Source organism: Pollachius pollachius, assembly GCF_949987615.1.
Source record: "Pollachius pollachius genome assembly, chromosome: 4".
Taxonomy (NCBI): Eukaryota; Metazoa; Chordata; class Actinopteri; order Gadiformes; family Gadidae; genus Pollachius; species Pollachius pollachius.
Window position 1 is genome coordinate 17,626,204 of NC_136937.1, and position 20,003 is coordinate 17,646,206.

Below are 20,003 nucleotides of genomic sequence, written 5' to 3' on the forward strand. Positions count from 1 at the left end.
CATATTTCTAATTACTGATCCATACACCAATGGTTCTCAAATGGGGGTACGCATACCCCTAGGGGTTCTTTGGAGTACTGCATGGGGTACTCAGATTTATTTTCTGAGAACCACTGGCCTACACTGATTCTGGAATTGAGCTTATGTTTGAGCTGCTTCAGAAATGTTATTGTTGGAACAGCTGGTAAGACTGAGATAAAGGAAACATCTGGAGATATAGCAGGAAGCTCGATGTGAAACATGATACATTTAGTTTTGGAATTCAGCCCAGCTATCACAATTCGCACAAGCTTCCTTTTTTCGACAAACTAAATGTTTAACTAAAAACATCGGAGAACTTTTTTTAAATCAGTAGATTTGAACTAGCTATGTTGAACTTCACTTCACAACTTTAAACAAATTACTGCGTTGTGTGCGCATGTTCAGCCATGGGATTGGTAGACATTCAGGGCGTACTGGCAGACTATCCCGACTGGTTTGACAAGTGAATGCAGTTTTTGGCTCCGACACACAACAGCTCCAGTGTCTGTCACCCTGGGATTGAGTTACACTAATCTGTTCTGGTAGCTCGAGAGTGGAAACTTTCACATTCTTATCTTTTCTAAAATTAATTCCATAATGCAACTTGAATCACTTTTGTTGTTAGTGTGCACTTGCAGGGCCGATGGTTTTTTTGGGGCTCTCAAAGATTGGTTTGACATAAAAACAGCCCCTAACGAATACTGTAACAAGGAATGGATTACCCTGGATGGTAAAGGAGTTGGAAAAGGTAGGATAAAACATTGAAGGGCCATGTAGGAGTGTGTCTTTATTATTTCCTTTGTTCAGTTGTCAAATTAAAAAGGGGAAGGTGTTTTCATTATTAATCCATTCATATTTTGAATGCTCAGTGTATTTTTTAAATAATTTTATATCACACGTTACCCAGTTCCATCATTGTTTATCTTGGGTCTTCAAGTCCTACTATGTCATAGCAGACCTTCTGTGGGGAGGCGGCACAGAGCCTAGGCGCGTTTCTTGCCAAAAAGTGTTCGTCCACCAAAAACAGATGCCTGCCCTGTTATGGTTTGTATTGCAGCTTTAAAGTAAAAAAAAAACGGTTGATAAGGACTGGATTGATTGTAATAGGGAACAGAGCAGGTACCATAATGCAGTAATTAATTTCTTTATTTTACAAGGGCCCTGTTGCTCTGAAGGAAATAGTTCTTTAGGTACGATGTAGTGTGTCTTTTATATCTTAAATAGGCAAGGAAAAAATATGCAGCTTCAGGTCGGTATCAAGTTGGAGCCAACCTCCACAGCTTCCACAGGGTCGTGCCGAAGGGTGAGGCTTCCTCTTGGCCACCAGGCGCTACTGTTGTGACTGCTGTGGTGGCGGCACACTGTCCTGATCTGAGTTCACATTCTGTTTGTCTCTGCCGTATTCATTGCGAAACACATACAGTTTCAAAATCATTGACACAGGATTATTTTATTATTTGACTGTTTCAACCAATTCCGATTCCGACTAAGCTATGCATTATAACTTGTACTCTGTGCTTTTTCTAATCCCTTTCACTTTAAGGTTTGGAGGCTGACCTGGTAGCGAATCTCTTTGGTCAACACATAGCTCTAGACGTCATCGTGAATGCTGTGACTGGATTCATGAACAATGACAACCCAAAGAAGCCTCTGGTCCTCTCTTTCCATGGGACTACTGGCACGGGGAAGTCTTTGGCCAGTCAGCTGATTGTCAAAAACATCTACAAGAAGGGGATGGACAGCCGCTTTGTCCACTTTTTTAACTCTGTAATTCATTTCACGCATGCAAGCCAGGTTGAGACCTACAAGGTAGTCTTAATAATGTGTTTGTGATTCCACAGCGCCAGTAGCAGTTGACTGGTGCATGTTGTTCATTCTCTAATAATGGCTCCCATTCCTCCACAGTCTCAATTACAGCATTGGATCAGAGGAAATGTCACCAACTGTGCCTATTCCTTGTTCATATTTGATGAGATGGACAATATGCATCCTGGCATAATTGATGGCATAAAGCCATTTATGGACTACCAATACAAGCTGGATGGAGTGTCATATCAGAAAGCCATCTTCATCTTTCTCAGGTGAATACATCCTGCGTTATACATAGTACAATCTGAATAATCCTGATTGTTTAACAATTCCTGTAAAAGGGTACAAAAAGTCATTGCTATGTGTGGTAGTCTTATGCACCTTATGTTCAGGGGAATTAACCGTGTTTGCTTACATTCCTGATAGGAATGCTGGGGGAGAAATCATCAGACAGACCACTTTGGTTTCCTGGAAAGCAGGAAAAAAAAGAGAGGAATTCAAACTGGAGGATGTGGAGACAGCCCTGTCTTTGTCTGCTTCCAACTATCGTAAGTCTGATACTTTAAGATGAGCGTTCTGTGAGGCTGGTGGTTGTGCTTTACCGTCACTAATGGCCATGCATCACACAAGGGCCAATAATGCAACCCACACTCAAATATAATATTGCAATTATCCCACGTTTACCAACAAAATAAAACATAATTAAAAACCTCAGCATCAAACTATTTTATGCGAACATGCATGCCTTATGTGAACATGCAAGTTACTTCTGAATTAATTAATGTTTAATTCCTTATTTTAATGACAGTATCTGTTTCAAACTAGCTTCCAGTGATAACAGATGAAAAATTGCCTATTTGGATAACTGGCATGTTTTCATAAATGCACTCAATGTGGACTCTCTAAAAGTCATGTAATAGTTATAATTTCCTATTTAGCTTTACACCGTACAAATTATCATTCACTTTTGGCAGATGGAGAGAGTAATGTGGTGGACTTCTTCATCCCATTTCTGCCTCTGGAACGCCAGCACATTGTCCTGTGTATTATGGTTGAGATGGTAGCCATTGGCCTCAAGCCAGACCATAATAAGGCTTGTGAAATGGCAGATAAAATCATAAATTACATTCCTGATGATGAGAGATTCATCTCTGTCTCGGGTTGCAAGAAGATTACCAGCCGGCTAAGGAACTTCATGTAATCAAACAAGTGATGGTATCAGATGTTGTCTTACTCTGATTGGCTGAAGGAGTTTGTTTGTCAAGATAATTACTCCCGCCCACTGATACGGATGTTGACGGCTAGAGGTCCGGACTGATCCGTGTTGTGAAACAGAATATGGGCTCTGGTCATCAGGATGATCTCAAGGCTAGAGTTATCATCCCATTTTGTCAAAACTGAACATCTAACCCTAATGGCTGATATATGATCGCTTACTGATTGTGTAAGAAGACTCAAATTGTAAACTGAATAACAGTATTGTGACGGTTTAATGGTTTGGCGCTTGATTTTTTAGGTTGGTTGAGGGGTATTCCATCAACCAAGCTAAAGGCAAAGCCAGGCTTATTTCGCTTAGCCCCACTACTTTAAGCTAGATTTGCGTTCCATCAACGTGAATTAAGGGAATCTCCGCTAAGTAACCATGGCAATTTTTCCGACCAAACTAACGTGGTCGGTACCAGGCGAACTGTCAAGTGTACCATCAGAAGGTTAGCCAAGCCTAGTCCTCATGATTTTGGCATATATGTACATATATGAATATGAATTAGCCTACAAACAGCATATATTTTCCCTAATATGATTAAATGATGCAAATAAAATAATAAAAATGAATTGCTATCTATTGTTATCGTGGATATTTTCTCAACACATTTTTATACAAAGCCATGCATTCTTAAACAAGCAGTTGGGTGAGTGATCTAACATCTGCCCTGTAGTACGTGGGACCCGAGTTCGCGTCCTGGGTAGCCTAGGTCAATGAATTCTTGCCGTTGGCTTAATTTTGTAATTTCCTTTATAGAAATTAGGCCTAAGAATTGACTTTTTATATAATAAATATGTCTTACAATATCCCTAGAACCCAAATATAACTTTCAACAACCCATGGTTAATGTTAATATTAATGTTACTGATAGTGAAGCCTTTGTCACAATGACACTGCTGCATCGGAAATTGCAGCCACATAAATTCCATTCAGGTGAGTTTCTCAGCAGGCAGCCAAGACCACTTCTGTTGAGAAAAATAATAAGTCAATTTATTCAAAGAAATGTAAAATAAATGGCATGAAAAGTTATTTGATTTCTCGATTAATCCTTCCTAAATTAGGCTACTAATTGCGTGGGGTTTGAACCCCAGTCAACCGGGGGCAAGTCCGACACGTTACCTCGAGACGAGGCTATCACCCAGTTTATAAATCCATGGTCAATATTAAATTAAAATATGTTAAACTTAATACTACTTATGCATTCAACAGATCAGGATTTCTTTGCCAGATAGCCTCCCTGTATTTATTAATGGATACGGTGTTCCCTTTTTGAGTTATTATATGCTTGTACCTACTCCTCATAGACCTCCACAAGCAGCTTCTGTTCGCCTCTGGAAAAGATCCCGCTCGGTCCTTTTCGGACATTGACATTGACCTTTTCGGACTCTGATCCATGATTCGACATTCACGGAACTGGGCTGGTTAAATATCTCGTGAGCGTGCGTAATCCACGATAACGTAAGCCTGGCTTGAACTAGCCTGAGCAAGTCGCGGCTGAACTGGGTTGACGGAGAGGCTTTAGCCTCAAGTGAAAGTTGGCGTTAGTTCTAACTGGGCTTAATCAACTAAGCGCCGCCATCGTTAGCAACTTTGATGGAATACCCCTCAGGGCACTTGCGTCCGGTTTATTGTGTGTTGTTAAATTGTTATATGTCTGTTTAAATAAAGTCAACTCTCTGAGTCATGCGGTGTATGGGGCTTACGTCTGGTTATTCACTTGCCGCTCTCTACAATATAAAGAATGAATATAAAGAATTAGTTCTGCACACTTATAGAAAGATTATTAGCGTCACCATTTACACATATGAAAGTAATTGTAGAAAGACATTTGCTTGACGCTTACTCAACAACTTCCATGGAGCGGGGTGATCAGCCTTAAAGGGGAAATCCGGTGTAAAATGGATCTGGAATATGTTTAGTATTATAACGAGTTTGAATGTTCGTTTGGGAGCAAAAAAGCGCAGATATACACATTCTTAAGTTGATCGTTTTTAGCTGATTCTACCAAAACCCTATACACTTCGAATGATAAGGGCATGTCTCATGGTAAAAAATCTCATGGTTTAAAATAAATCGCTATTTTAAACCACTTACAAGGCTAGAAGAAGCCCGACACTTCTTTGGTAGTAGCATTTAACAAGGGTCTTAAAGGTCCCATGGCATAGTACTTTATGGATGCTTTAATATAGATATTAGTAGGCCCCAAAAACAGTATTTGAAGACCTTCCCAAAATTCAGCCGTGGTGCAGAATTACAGCCACTACGAGCCAGTCGCACATTGAGCTTTCCCCAAATGCGTCGTTTCAGTGTCTGTAGCTTAAATGCAAATGAGGAAGAGAGAGGCGGGTCAAGGAGGAGGGTGGGGATGTGGCCCTGAGCGGCTTGCAGCCACGGTACCATGCTCTCTGTTGACAGTTGATGTATCGCAATGGCGAGGTGCACACAGCCTTTAGCCGTGTTCTGTAAATATTCTAGAACACACGGGAGTCCTGGAGCTCAATATCTAAATAATATCATATTATACATAGATCTCTTTATCATATAATATATATTATCAAGGCCAAAAGCTGTGTGAGCCTCCAGACAATATTATGAATCTCAAACTACCGCGTCGGGTTCTCCGACGTCTCTGGTTCTTCCACCTCCACATAAATCTGAAGTAGACTGAACCATGACATGATATGAATCACAAATTACTTTGGCGGGTTCTCCGACGTCTCTGGTTCTTCCACTTTCACATCAATCAGAAGTAGACTGAACCGCGCGCTGCCTGCTGCCGGCTGCCCGGTGCCGGGGCGGTGGTGCTTTGCGGCGGTGGTGCCTCGCGGCAACCGGCGGCAGGCAGCATGTCGCAGTTCATGTACTTCAGGGAGTCAAAGCCAAAGTTCCTTTCCCCCAATTCCTTCTCAACCATGGCTGAGAAAACCTCCACTACAGTCTCGTTGTGGAAATACAAGAGACATCAAAGAACCAAAGTGTTATGCGCCATAACACCAACAGCAAACACTTGCGTTACAGTGTGTGTAATCACACAAACACGTGGTGCTCGCACGCTCGTGTCTCATTGGCGGGCCAAATTCTCTGGGCGGGTAAGGCAAAGAAAGGGGAGGAGCTTAGATCCTTTATGACGACATATGGGACCACATTCCAAATCAGCGCGCTTGAGCCTCCGTTTTTTCAAAGGCGAGCAGAACACCTAGTGCTTGTTTTACACCAAATGCAAGTTTTAGCCACTGGGGGACCATAGGCAGTCTAGGGGAACTCATATTTAGAAAACCTTATAAAGTGAGATTTTCATGCCATGGGACCTGTAAGGTTTTGGCGGACGATCACTGTTTGGGACACATGCCAAGGCTTGTGCCGCCTCCCCACAGAAGGTGACACAGTAATACTGCCTACTTCTATTGCTATGTTAATACTTAATAAGGTAATAGATCCAAGATAAACAATGATGGAACTGGGTAATACCTAACAAGCGGCCTATAATTTCACGTAGGCTTTTGGCTTATCATAGGCCTATAGCCTACGTGTATTCTGGAAATACATTGAACGTGCAAAATATGAATGGGTAAATAATAAACAGACCTTTGAAATGTTGAGAACTGAACAGAGGAAATAATATAGCCTAATAAGCCCCAAATTACCGTCATCCTGTGGAAGGGTAGCCTTCGGTCCACTGGTTTTGTGGTCATCTAAATAGCAGGTCGAAGTCCTATGGCCGGGTACATCATCGGCTGACGATGAGCAATAAATGACAACATCGGTCAAGGCAGCGCACACTTACATCAACAGAAGAAGTTTGAGTTTCATTTTTAATTAAATTGAGAAAAGGTAAGGAAGTGATGTGAAGCCTGTGAAGTGATGTGCCAACTCTCCAGCTGCAGCACACTTTCGTATTCCTGAAATCATAGCATCACAGACACTAGTGCGTTTCAAAAGGGCGTCAACTTGTCAAACAAGTCTGGATAGTTTGTCAACATCAGGATGAGACCTTGTGTCTAGTAGGGCAGCATTCTTCTACTTAAGATACGTGGATGCAATCCATACGATATGGTACTAGTATGGTGACCATCACGTCAGTATATCATGGAATACTCATTACACCACCAAACTACTACAACAACAGTCAAACACATGTTAAAAGGAATCTGGAACGAATACACAATGTAAAATTGCATTGCATTGCACATTACATAAAAACCTAACAATAGATATTGCCAATATTAATTTGCTCCTACTATTTTGATCCTTTATATGTAAGCTAGACCTATTCTCCAAAAAAAAAAGATACTGTTACATATATTGCTGACTGAATTTAAACAGGATAATAGTCAAATCCTCAAAAGTAACATCTGTCACTCGGCTGTCAATCACACCCCAGCGAACCAAGGAGATCATTCTGCTGCTGTTTTAGAGCAGAGGAGAAATTGGGTCAGATAGTAAGATGGATATATGGGTTTGAAGTAATGCATGGCAAAATGTAGCACATGCAGAGTTTCACAAGTGCTATACAAGAAAGAGAGAGGGAGAAAGATTGAGACCAATAGAAGAGAGAAAGACATAAATAAAAGACACATGCACTGTAATAGACGTGCTAATCATGAAACTGTGGTCATGATGAAATGGGCCTTTTTTCCAGTCTGAGAATTGTAGAAGAATCGGTTTGCTTCCACTTTACAACAAAATACAACAAACAGAAAATAGACGTAGCTTAACAAAAGTTACGCTGAACAATAAGTTATATAAATAAACCAAATGGCATGTTTGGGAGTGTGTGTGGAGGAAGGCTGGTTTAGGCAGCCTTGCATGGCTGAGTCTGATTGGACTCTGGGGCTGGGTGAGGCTGCACACCTTTGTGTGTTGTGCATTGAGTAATCAGTGTGCACAGGTTAAACCAGCCGTCTCCACACGCACTCAGGAGATCTCCTGGATGGCAGCACCCTTGCCATGTTCATGGTCAAACCTTTGCAATAAACCAGATTTTTAACACCACCACCCTGCATCTTTTGTCTGGAGGAGCCCAAAATACCAGTAGCGGCGAGATCGTTTATTGGCCTGGTTTATTGGCATGTGCCACCGCGACCACTGACATACCATGGCATATGCCGTTCCTGAACGGCATATGCCATGGTACCGTTCAGGAACGGTAACTGCCGTTCAGGTGGAACGGCATGTGCCGTTCTGGAACGGTATAGCAAACATTATACCAAAGACAATTAAAAATCATGTAAATTAAAATACATCAAGCAAAGATCAGTTCAACTGACCCAATGCATCTCTCTCTCTCTCTCTCTCTCTCTCTCTCTCTCTCTCTCTCTCTCTCTCTCTCTCTCTCAATTCGATTAATTTCAAAAAAACTTTATTGGCAAGAGAAATATACATTTGCATTGCCAAAGCAGGTGAACAATAAAATAAACAGCGTTATAAAATAAAATGTAAAAAGGTAAGGTATATATTATAATAATAATAAGTATGAACCTTTAAATACAAAATATCTATACATATCAAATGTTAAACTATAAAAGTACTTTCAAAAGTAAAATGTGCGATATTATAAAAATGACAAAAATTACAGTATCTCGTATAAACAGATAAGTTAAAGATACACTCTAAATACACAGCATTTACATTACGGGGGATTAGTGCAATTATTGTGTGCAGAGTGAGTCCAGGGGGATGAGTCTATGGGGAGTTTGTGGTCCTTCTCTCATCACAACAGGTGACAAATCTTGCTGCTGTGTTCGCACATTGTTGTATTTCTCCCAACAGGTACGGCAATTTGTGAGCATCTGGAGTGTCTTTGAAGTCCTTGCATGCCTTTGTAATCCGTGGGAAGTGTGTATTCCTGATGTCTTTGTATGACTGGCAGGAAGTCAGGAAGTGCAGTACTGTCTCTAGTTGGTTTTGTGTGCAGTGGGAGCACAGTCTGTCTTCTCTTGGGAGCCAGGTCTGTCTGTGGCGTCCCTTCTCGATGGCCAGGCTGTGTTCGCTGAGTCTGTATCTAGTCAAGGATTTCCTCAGTTTTGGGTTGGTCATGGTGGTCAGGTATTCTGCCACGGTGTAGTCTCTGTTAAGGGTCAAATAGCATGCCAATTTACTCTGGTTTTTGGTGGACTCTTTCCAATGTGCCAAATACTTTTCCTTTTGTTTTCTTTTAATTTGGTTTTGCCTGATGTGTTGGTTGTTGTGTGTTGGACAGATTCCCAGGACAAGCTGGCTAAGGGGACACTTTTCTGGGTGCAACTCTCTGTGGGTAAGAGCCTTGTTGTGGAGTGTGTTGCTGTCGCTTTCCTTAAGGTGGTTATAAAATTTTAGGGCTTTCGTCTCAATTTTAATAACGATTGGATATCGTCCTAATTCAACTCTGCAGGCATTATTTGGTGTCTTTCTTTGGACTTTTAGTATTGATTTACAGAATTATGCATGAAGAGTTTCAATTTGATGTTTGTCCCATTTTATAAAGTCTTTGTTGGTGAGTAGGCCCCAGACTTCACAGCCGTAGAGCGCAATGGGCTCTATCACTGCGTCAAATATTTTTAGCCAGATTTTAATTGGGATGTCTAGTTTGATATTTCTTTTTATGGCATAAAATGACCTCCTTGCCTTGTCTCTCAGTTCATTAACAGCTTTGTTGAAATTTCAAAAAACTTTGGTTGGGGACAGCAGCACCAGGTCATCTGCAAACAGCAGACATTTCATTTTGGTGTCTACCAGTGTTATGCCGGGGGCTGCAGACTGTTCTAATGTCCTTGCTAGTTGGTTAATGTATATGTTGAACAGGGTCGGACTCAAGCTGCATCCCTGTCTCACACCCCGGCTTTGTTGGAAGAAGTCTGTGTGTTTCTTTCCTATCTTAACTGCACATTTGTTGTTTGTATACATGGACTTTATGATGTCTTGAGATTTTCCTCCAACACCACTTTCTATTAATTTAAACAGCAGACCATCATGCCAAATTGAGTCAAAGGCTTTTTTAAAGTCTACAAAGCAGGAGAATAGTTTTTCTTTTGTTTTGTTTTATTTGGTGGTCAATGAGGGTGCTTAATGTGAATATATGGTCTGTTGTACGATAATTTGGTAAGAAGCCAATCTGTTTTTTGCTTATGGCATTATTGTCAGTCAGGAAGTTAAGGAGTCTGCTATTTATAATCATACATAGAATTTTACAGAGGTTGCTGTTGACACAGACCCCTCTGTAGTTATTAGGGTCAAATTTATCTCCACTTTTGTGGATTGGGCCAATCAGTCAGATGGTTGGTTCCAGATATTGGGGAAGATTCCAGAGCTAAGAACAGTGTTAAGCAGTTTTGGAATTGCCAATTGGAATTTGACATCTGTATATTTAATCATTTTGTTTAGAATACCATCAACACCACATGCCTTTTTTAGTTCAAGAGAACTTATTTTGTCCTGTAGTTTAGTTAGTAGTTAGTGATTGGAGAGTCTAGCGGGTTCTGATAATCTTTAATAACTGATTCTAGTGTTTGTAATTTATCTTGTATATGTGTTTGGTCTTTGTTCTTTACAATGGGGCCAAAGAGACTGGATAAGTGATTTACCCATAAATCTCCATTTTGAATGCTTAATTCTTCCCGTTTTTGTTTGTTAAGTTTGTTCCAATTTTCCCAGAAATGGTTTGAGTCTATGGATTCCTCAATTTGGTTTATCTGGTTCCTAGCATGTTGGTCCCTTTTTCTTCTTATTGTGTTTGTGTATTGTTTTAAGGTCTCATAATAATGGAGACGGATATTGTTGTTGTCTGGGTCCCTATGTTTCTGATTTGACAGGTTTCTCATGTTTGCCTAGTGTTTTTGCATTCGTCGTCGAACCACTTATCGTTTAAGTTGTTTTTGTTCTTAGTTTGACTGTTTGAGACCTTCAGGTTTGATTCTAAGGCTGAGATGTCAAATATGTTGTTAAGGCTTTCTACTGCCATGTTGATCCCTTCGTTGTTGCACTGAAAGTTTTGGTCTAGGAAGTTATCTAGAAGTGTCTGAATGTGATTTTTGCTTTATGGTGTTCTGATATGTTTTGACACTGTTCTCCTTCCATCTATAGCATTTGTTTATAGTGTGTAGTTTGTTTGGTTTTAATGCCTCTTGGTTAGGTGTTGGTCTATGTAGGTAGGCTATGATTTTGCTGTGGTCTGATGGTGGTGTTAAGGGGCTGACTGTGAAAGCTCTGAGAGAGCCAGGGCTAAGGTCTGTGATAAAATAATCGACAGTACTACTGCCGAGATTTGAGCTGTAGGTGTATCTTCCATAGGGGTCTCTGAGGGATCTACAGTTGATGATGTACAGTCCCTGGGTGTGGCACACCTGTAATAGTTGCAGCCATGTTTGTTTCTAGTTTTGTCGTAGTTATATCTGGCAGGACATTTTGGGGAGGTGATGGTCCCGTCTCCTGGTAGGTGTTTAGCTCCCTGTGTGCTGATGGTGTCAGGCCCCTGTCCCGTCCTGGCATTGAGGTCACCACAGATTAGAATATTACCATGGGCCTGGAAGTGGTTGATCTCCTCCTTTGGTATAGAGAAGCTTTCCTCGTTGTAGTATGGTGATTCTAGTGGTGGGATATATGTTGCACACAGGAGGATGTTTCTTCTGATGCGGTAAGTCCCTTGTCTATCTCTAACCAGATGTAGAATTGCCGTTTTGATTCATTTAACAGAGTTGGTGAGTTCTGATTTGAACCAAATTAAAATACCTCCTGATTCTCTTTCTTGTTTCACCCCTGGTAGTTTGGTGGATGGTACCACCAGCTCTCTGTAGTTTAGAGGGCAGCCAGTGCGACCATCCCCTCTACACCAGGTCTCTTGGAGGATGACAATGTCTGTATTTCGTATTTCCTTGATGAAGTCTAGGTTTCTGCTTTTCAGACCAAAGGCAATCGACCTCAGGCCTTGTATATTCCAGGATGAAATAGTGAAAGCTTTGTGTTCCATGGTGTCTTTTGTTTGATGGTCCAGTAGTTTAGTTCTGGATCAGGAACGTGTAGAGCTCACTGAGCATCCCGTGTATGCTACGGTCTCGGGATGGGCTTTTCCCCCTGCTCACAGCCTGGGAGTAGGTGTGAAGTGGGATAGGCAGAAGGGGAGCAGGCCTGGGTTGGTGGCTCCAGGGTTCGGGTGCGTGTGTGTGGGGGGACGGCTTGTGGTGGTGTGGTCTGGGGGGAGGGGGTCTTTTTGGAGTGTTTCCCCTGCTCACAGCCTGTGAGTAGGTGTGAAGTGGGGTAGGCAGAAGGGGTGTCGGCCTGGGCTGGTGGCTCCAGAGTGTGTGAGTGTGGGTGGACGGCCCGTGGTTATGCGGTCTGGGGGGAAGGGGTATTTCTGGAGTGAGGGGTCCTCTTGGGCGAGGGGGCGGTCTGGATGCAGGGGGGCCACTGGACGTGGGTCTGGGTGGGATGCCCATGGCTCTGCTAGTCCTGTGTGATGTGTTGGGTGTGTACCTGGTCGTAGAGGCTGTGCTGCTCCAGGGTGGGGTAGTGTGCAAGGAAAACGTTGGGTTTCAAGGCACAGTCTCTGGATATTGAGGCGTTCACCCTTTGGATGAGCGCTCTCTCTCTCTCTCTCAGAAGGATTATCCTGCTGCCCTCCATCGACAACAACAGACACGACACTTGAGCTGCAGCGCTACGAGAACTCGACCCACGGGTGCAACTGAACTGTACCTTCTTCTCTGAAACAATCACGTTCACCACACCCTGCTCTGTACCAATAAGGTACTAGACTTTCTATATATTAGATAAATAAAACCTTAATTGCCCGAAACAATTGGTGATAATACTAACCAATATAACTATCTCACTCACCAAACGAGGTTTAGTGGTAGGTCTTTATATTTGTTATGTTGCATGCATGTATTATAAACCTGTATTCACACAAAGAGTGACCAAGTGTTTGACCCAGTCTTCTCGAATAAAAACACAAACCACGTGGTGAGAGGAAGAGGACATTTACACAGTCATGCACACAAATGTAGGGAGGAGGAGGTCTGAGCAGTGTGGCTGTCCTATTTCCCTCCTCTTGTTAGGAAGTTTGAGCTTCATCACTAATTACCGTTTTTAATGGGCAGACATTAAAATGCTGCTGTTAAACTCGAGAGACTGTAGGAAGCTTTGTTAAACTCAGGATAGGATTGTCCTACTCTGGCACATTTGCCAAGGAGGTCGCCCACGGTTGCGAGGTTACAACAATGGACGGAAATACAGACACGTAGTCATTTCCTTGTTGGCCTACCATTCAAAAGGAGTCTTATTATCCGTCATGAATAATGTCAAAGGAATAATCAAAAAATATAACTTTAAAAGAAACTTTAACCCATTTTTTATTCAAGTATTTAAATGCTATTCCTCTCATAACAAAATCGACCCTTCAACAACATATAACATAGCGCTATACAAAAGACCAACAACCTTATCGCGCTGTTACCGGTGTGGATGTGCGAGGGTAGGCTATCTTGGAGGTGCTGCCTTGCTCAAGGGTGGCTTCGAAAGAGAAAGACACACTGCTGTACGGGGTTTCTTCACTCAGTGGGTCTTCACCTGTGATCGCAGATCAATCACCCAAAGGCCAGTATTGACCAGGGAGAGAGGGACCACCAAACAGCCATCCTACACCTCTGCCGTGGTGGTGGTCTGCAGGTACCACCTCACAGTCCACTTTACCCGATAGTCTCATTCAAAACTGTTCACATTCGAAACAGATCGAAACAAAGAAAGCCCAACATTGAACAGTATGGGCCTAAGGCGAAGACATAATACAGAGATCTATAAAATAGAACAGCTAGGTGATCCTGTAGGTATTGGGAGCATGATGAACGTTTTTGGGTGAAAGTTAATCACGTTAATTTACACATCTTTTGTAATCTAATTATTTGTATGTGCACCGCGTAATTATATATATATTTATCTTGGTAGACGATTTTCAGTCATTGCCTGCTAGTTAGTCAGCTCGATTTCGCCAGTTGTGAAGGTATCACTGCACCAGAAGTTAAGTAGTGAATCTCTGACAACTTTTATTTAGTTAGTTATTGATGTAGGATTACTAGGATCAATAAGGTTGATTAATGACTGGTTTAACCTGCTGAACCTGACGGTGTTAGCTACGGTGTTGGAGTACTGTGTGTCTGATGCTATAGCTAGTAGAAATAAGGTTGCTTTTGTTTAATTATACCCTTGAAAAGGCTGTTGGATTACATATATGAATAGAAATTATTCCACACAGAAAACATAAGCCATAATGACGAGCTTTCAAATGTTATTACACAGACGGTAGTGTCATTCTTTTTTTTCATAATGTAAGCTTCTGTCCACCCCTTCCCCAACTTGGCAGCACTTTGTCCATGTGTGGGGAAACTCATTGACCTACAGGCTATTCAAGGTCTTGTCTGATTATTTTCACTCTCCTGCAGGTGGCGGCTGCTGGTGTTGGTGGCGGCGGCTGCTGCTGCTGATGGTGTATGCGGCTGATGGTGGATGCTGCTGATGGTGGATGCTGATGGCGGTGGCTGGTGGTGGCTTGAGCTGGCTGGTGCCGGCAAACACTGCTGCTGCAGGTCGCTGCTGCTTGAGGCGATGGCTGCTTAAGCTGGCTGGTGGTGGCGACTGCTGTCCTCCTACTGTCCTTCCTTTCGACCTGATGCACTTTACTATCCTTAACCTCAGCCTGATGTATGTGGAGTATTTTCTTTGTTTATTAATAACTTATATTCCTCCCTGTTCCTTAACTTTGTTCTTGTTTTACAAGTTAGATATACACGCACACCTGTTTACACATTTGTTGTTCTTGTTTCACACATGACTAACTTTGTTTTATTTATTGATACCCCCTGGCTCTACTTTGCTGTTCTTGTTCACACTTACTGTATGTTTGCTTCGTTGTTCTTGGAATCTTTTTTTTGTTGATTTTTTTCTAAACACTCAGCATCTCAAACACTGGGTCCAGCGTGCATCCTCCTTTGCAGCGTGCAGATGTTAGGCAGTGGAATCTGCATTTGCTGGAGGGTTTCATAACCAGTGGTCCATTTTACTTGTATTGCTTTTTTAATTGTCTCCTTTCCTCACCGTATTCCTCTCTTGTTAACACTTATATATACAATATTCAACCCTGTTCCTTCACTTTGTTCTGGTTTTTCAAGTTGGATACACACACACATTCTTGTTGTCTCACCCATTGTTTAATAAAAAAAATACTATTTCTTTCATCCAAGCATAATGATTTGTTATTCTTTAATATATGTGATACTTTGTGTATGGCTTAGTCTTAAAAGTATCATGGTTGTGTGTTCAGCTCCTGCCTCATCAGAAGAAGTTGCCTGGAAAATAAATGCTAAATGGACTGTTGCTACTCTGCTTTCTCAAGCGCTCTCTGACCACGGGTAAGTGAATCGGAATTACAAGCAAAATCAAGGAAATCCAATAGTCCAGCTGCGCAAAAATGAACACCTTGAATCGTCTTTGATTTCAGAACAGATGTAAGGTAAAAGTTAAGGTTAAGCCACTAAAGTCAGTAGCCTAGTGCTACCCATGCTAACACGAACGTAAAGCTTTCCCTCAAACTTCAAAACGTGTTTTTTAATTTATATTTACCATTCAATATTGCAATCGCTGCTGTCAGTCCCATAGAAGAACATGGCAGCGCGGCGTGTTTTGGAACTATACAGGCTTACATGAACCACGTGACCACCCTGCCAGCGAGATAAGAGAGTGTCGCAACTCTTCTCTCTCTATGGCTCTGGGTATTTGTATTCTTATATATATATAATGTGTAATTATTATGTAAGCCTGTAATCCAACCGGGCTGTTAAGAGGATGAGACCATAAAACAAACAACAAAGATTATACTCACTCACACACACCCACCCACAAAAACCCAAACACACAGTGGCTGACTTCGAGAGATGCATTACTTGAACTTTGGGCACCTGCTGATTCTGCAGCCGTGCACTGGCCGAAAGTGGGCCATCAAGAAGACCATCAGACAGCAATTAATCTAGGTGGTCACGCGTGCCCCAACACAAACAGTGTCTTTAAGGGACACCACCAGGAGCATTGACGTGACAAACAGCCAGAGGTGATGTGACTGGACAATAAAGAATTGTTTTGCTGGACAGATGTGGTTAATATCTTGTGTCGCAAACCATGAAAGAGCAGGTGTTTAACACACACACACACACACACACACACACACACACACACACACACACACACACACACACACACACACACACACAGTGTGCCCCCAAAAAAGAGAGGCTAGGTGTAGAAAACTTTTCTGATGAAGATAATTTCCCTGATTACGTTGAAGACTAATTATCACGTCCTCAAAGGTGAAGTCATATGATCAGGATGGTATCCAGGTTAGGTTAAGATGCTCTTTTACAATAATAAAAAAAAAAGCCAACGAAAACTACAATGAACCATTGGGCCAATTGCCTTTTATTCGTGTAAAAAGGCATGGTTTGTATATCTTAAAAGTCTCAGTTGGAAATACCTGATTTACATCCATATTAGTGGTGCAACGGTTCACGGGTTACCCGTGATCCGTACGGATCAACCCCCACGGTTCGGGACGCAAGTGATCCGCGGATCGGCTGATAAAAAAAAAAAGTTGTGCGTTCACGTGATCATCGCATGTTTAAAGGACTATTCCGGTATTTACAACATCATCAATAGATGGTGGGCCAAGGGGAGATTACGTGTATTCAGACGATCCCCACCGAGGGAGGACGTAATTTTCTGTGTACAACATCTTCATTTTTCAACAAATTAAACAAAAATTGTTGGCACTCTTACCTCTTGCACATTTTTTGTTTATCGGTAACTTTGTCTGAGTTACTGGTTCCGGCAAACTGAGCCGGCAGCTATGCTCGGGGTCCGACATGTATGATGTCATTGTAGTTATTGTCCAATGACAAGCCTCGAAATTTCCCGGGGGTTTAAGTTTTTTCTTTGTTTGCTGGCGGTTACCAGGGATATTTTGTTTAACTGCTGTCAGTACCGGCATCGGAGTACAGTTCTTTCCACCTGTCAATCCGACAAAAATGACTTCGCAATTAGCCACACTACATTTCTCTTGTTGAAACTACGTTAGCTAGCAAACAATGGAGTGCTGTATGCATGTTTCGGAAAAAGATGGTCCTGTAACCCCGTTTACAGACACAGGATGGAGGAAATTTATTGCTGCCTTGTTTCTCTGGAAAGACCTTGGTACCAGAGAGAGTACTGTGGCAGAAGAGGCAGTGCTGAGATTTAATCTTAGAACCCAGGTTTGTCGTCATACTATATAGTAGTTATATGGCTGGCTTTGGCTTGCCAAGAGACTGAAAATGGAAATTAACTTTGACTATATATCTTTTTATTTATTATGTGTGCTTTCATTATCTGTCCTTTCAAATAATTTAACTGTGAACCTCAAACTTCAGGAACCTGCTGCTATTCCAGCTAACTGTGGCTACCACAGAGACTGCTACAGCCACTTCACCAACATCAAACATAAAACGAGCCCAGAGAAGATTTGAAAAGGCGCCTTTATTTTACAAGGAGGCAGAAAAAGAGGGTAGGTGTCCAATAAGAAAAGAATAGTCATGTCAATGTGAATCTTGAACTTCAGCTGTGAATCTGTGAATAAAAACAATATGAAAACACAATTACATTATGCAAATTACATTTGAGAACCAAACTTTGTAACTCGTATGAGAACTAGGAACAAGTTTCTCTCCATCCCCAGAGTTCTGCAAGGCAGTGGAGGCTTTCACATGTGACCTGTATGATCAGGAGTGTATGGATGTTAACAAGGCAAGAGTTAAGCTGTTCAAGTCAGGAAAGTGCTCTGAGAGAGACTTACCTCCAAACAAAGACTGCTTGGACAAGCACATCCAGCGTGCTAACTATCAGGCTGCAGTCCACAGAAGGAGCCTTGACTGTAGGCCTGATATTCCTGCCCCTGAATGTCATGGCTGGAAGATGGCAGGAGAATTCTTAGAAGTGGACTGGATGACCCTTCCCCCAGCTCCAGAGGCAATCCTTGAACTGGTGCACTGCTCTTGTAAAAAAACAAACTGTGTTAAGGGCAGGTGCACTTGCAAAATGCATGAGCTGCCATGTACAAACCTGTGCCAATGCACAAACTGTGGCAATAGGTCATTTGAAGATGACTAGTGGTTCCAGGGCCAGCATGAGAGGCTAACACCCTTCATCAACCAGTGCCGTGTTCAAGAACACATGGTGAAAACAAGAGTACTGTTCATGTTAATGTTATTTGTTTCTGTAAATATGTTACCAAGCATTCTGATTTATTAACAGTTAGATATTAGAATAAAAGTTAACTCACCAACAGTGTATGGTTTGAGCACCATTTCTCATTGTCTGCCATGGGAGTATCACCTAGTGGAAATATTGTTACTCCATTAGTTGAATTCATCTTTCACATAATTGATATGGCACGAAGCTGGTTTAAATACAATTTAAACTTAGACAGAAAGGTCCATTTTTATCTAATGAATCAATACATTATTAGCCTAACTATTAAAACATGCCATTATGCTCAACAACATTTCAGGGGGGTTTACTTCACTGTTTGAAATTTGCTGACTGGGGTATACCACAGAGAACCATGTCTTTAGATCATTTAAATTCCTTCTGTTATCCCTCTCTCTGGGTATAACGGCAACACCAATATAATAACCAGTAACGTTACTTATACTCACACACTTATACTGAGTGCGTGGCTTAACAAGCTCTTAATGACGCTGGCCAGCTGCCAAATTGCCACAGCTTAACCTCCAACAATTTGGGTTATTCACATCGTGTGACATGAATAATGTTAATATAAACTCGATGAGAATAGTCAGTGATATTGAAATATAGATTCAGGTCTCCTACGCTTCACGCGTGAAGCTCACGCCGCCTCGCAAAGGTTATACAAATAACTAGCACATAGCTAGCATTTTCCAACAACATTAATACTTACCCACACACGTGTAAGCTTCTTATTTAGCTTATAATATTTCGTGATGTGTCCACCAGGTAAATGTTTAGATCAACAGCTGTTCCTAGCATCTCCGTCTGATTGGTTTAATAACATCACGTGATTTGTAGCGCTGCGTGCCATTGGTTCCACTGACATAGTAGGCTGCCGCGTTTGCCTGAAAATTTAACGAACTTTAAACTATGATTATGAAAAAATGTGCAAGAATTACGAGTGCCAACAAGGAAAATCTGATTGAGAAAAAAATAAACTTTAAAACTTCAAAGATCCAGGTTCTCCCTCCATGGGGATCATTATTTTCAAAAACTAAAGCTGATACGGCGTCTCGGCCCACCGTCTACAAGTAGCGTAGCGAAATACAGTTTCTGTCATGTTTTATTTAGCGTTCCGTAAATCCCATTGAAACGGAAACCGGAAGCGGAAATGTTTATGTTTGGTTGTAGTCTTTTCGCTTGGTTCTCCGTATCAACAGTAGGGCTAGAACCGAGCGAAAAGACTACAACCAACCCCCCTTGCAATGAGCAATGAGTCTTCCAACAGAAATCAACGGATTTACAAAATGCCAAATAAAATACGACAGAAAGTGTATTTCGCTACCATACTTGATGAAAAAAAAGATGAGGATGTCTGCATTGCCTGGGGGGAGTGTAGACTCTAAACTCTCCCCAGGCAATGCAGACATCCTGAATTTAATTCAGGATTATTTACTATCGATGTTAAAAAGAAGGAATAATGCCTTAGGTTGCAATTCTTTTAAATATTGACTATGTTTAAAGGAAATAGGATTATTGCCTAATTTTTCACTTTATTTAGTTTTTACACATTTGAAGAATTATTTAAAGTCACATTTGTCTTATCTTTTTTATTGTTGTTGATCCGAAAATGATCCGACCCGTGACTCAAAAACCGTGACACGATCCGAAC

The 20,003-nt window shown here is 41.6% G+C and overlaps 1 protein-coding gene and 1 long non-coding RNA gene across 5 annotated transcripts; one reads left to right on the forward strand and one right to left on the reverse strand.

The window, feature by feature from the left end:
• The first annotated feature begins 515 nt into the window (after positions 1–515).
• On the forward strand, positions 516–15,248 carry LOC307074415 (torsin-1A-like). 4 transcript variants are annotated; one of them, XR_013811791.1, is made up of 7 exons: positions 516–769; positions 1,565–1,830; positions 1,927–2,102; positions 2,257–2,378; positions 9,294–9,347; positions 13,646–13,732; positions 14,503–15,248. XR_013811791.1 is itself a non-coding variant. In XM_079734574.1 (6 exons), the coding sequence occupies exons 1-6, from the start codon at positions 619–621 to the stop codon at positions 14,574–14,576; spliced, it is 843 nt and encodes a 280-aa protein (XP_079590700.1). In that variant the 5' UTR covers positions 516–618; the 3' UTR covers positions 14,577–15,248. The 4 variants fall into 4 exon arrangements, 3 of the variants coding, with proteins under 3 accessions (XP_079590700.1, XP_079590701.1, XP_079590699.1); XM_079734574.1 differs by lacking the exon at positions 13,646–13,732; XM_079734575.1 differs by lacking the exons at positions 9,294–9,347; positions 13,646–13,732.
• A 2,392-nt stretch (positions 15,249–17,640) lies between these two features.
• On the reverse strand, positions 17,641–19,335 carry LOC307074096. Its single transcript, XR_013811761.1, has 3 exons — positions 19,062–19,335; positions 17,937–18,475; positions 17,641–17,710 (listed from the first exon to the last, which is right to left on the reverse strand). It is a non-coding gene; the product is annotated as an uncharacterized lncRNA (long non-coding RNA).
• Between the last annotated feature and the right edge of the window lie 668 nt (positions 19,336–20,003).

What these genes read in the sequence shown, in the direction of transcription:
- LOC307074415 (XM_079734573.1), top strand. Translation starts at nt 619, where the DNA reads ATGCAACTTGAATCACTTTTGTTGTTAGTGTGCACTTGCAGGGCCGAT. An exon ending in TGGTAAAGGAGTTGGAAAAG is followed by an intron (nt 770 to 1,564) that starts GTAGGATAAAAC and finishes TTTCACTTTAAG; the next exon opens with GTTTGGAGGCTGACCTGGTA. An exon ending in GCCATCTTCATCTTTCTCAG is followed by an intron (nt 2,103 to 2,256) that starts GTGAATACATCC and finishes CATTCCTGATAG; the next exon opens with GAATGCTGGGGGAGAAATCA.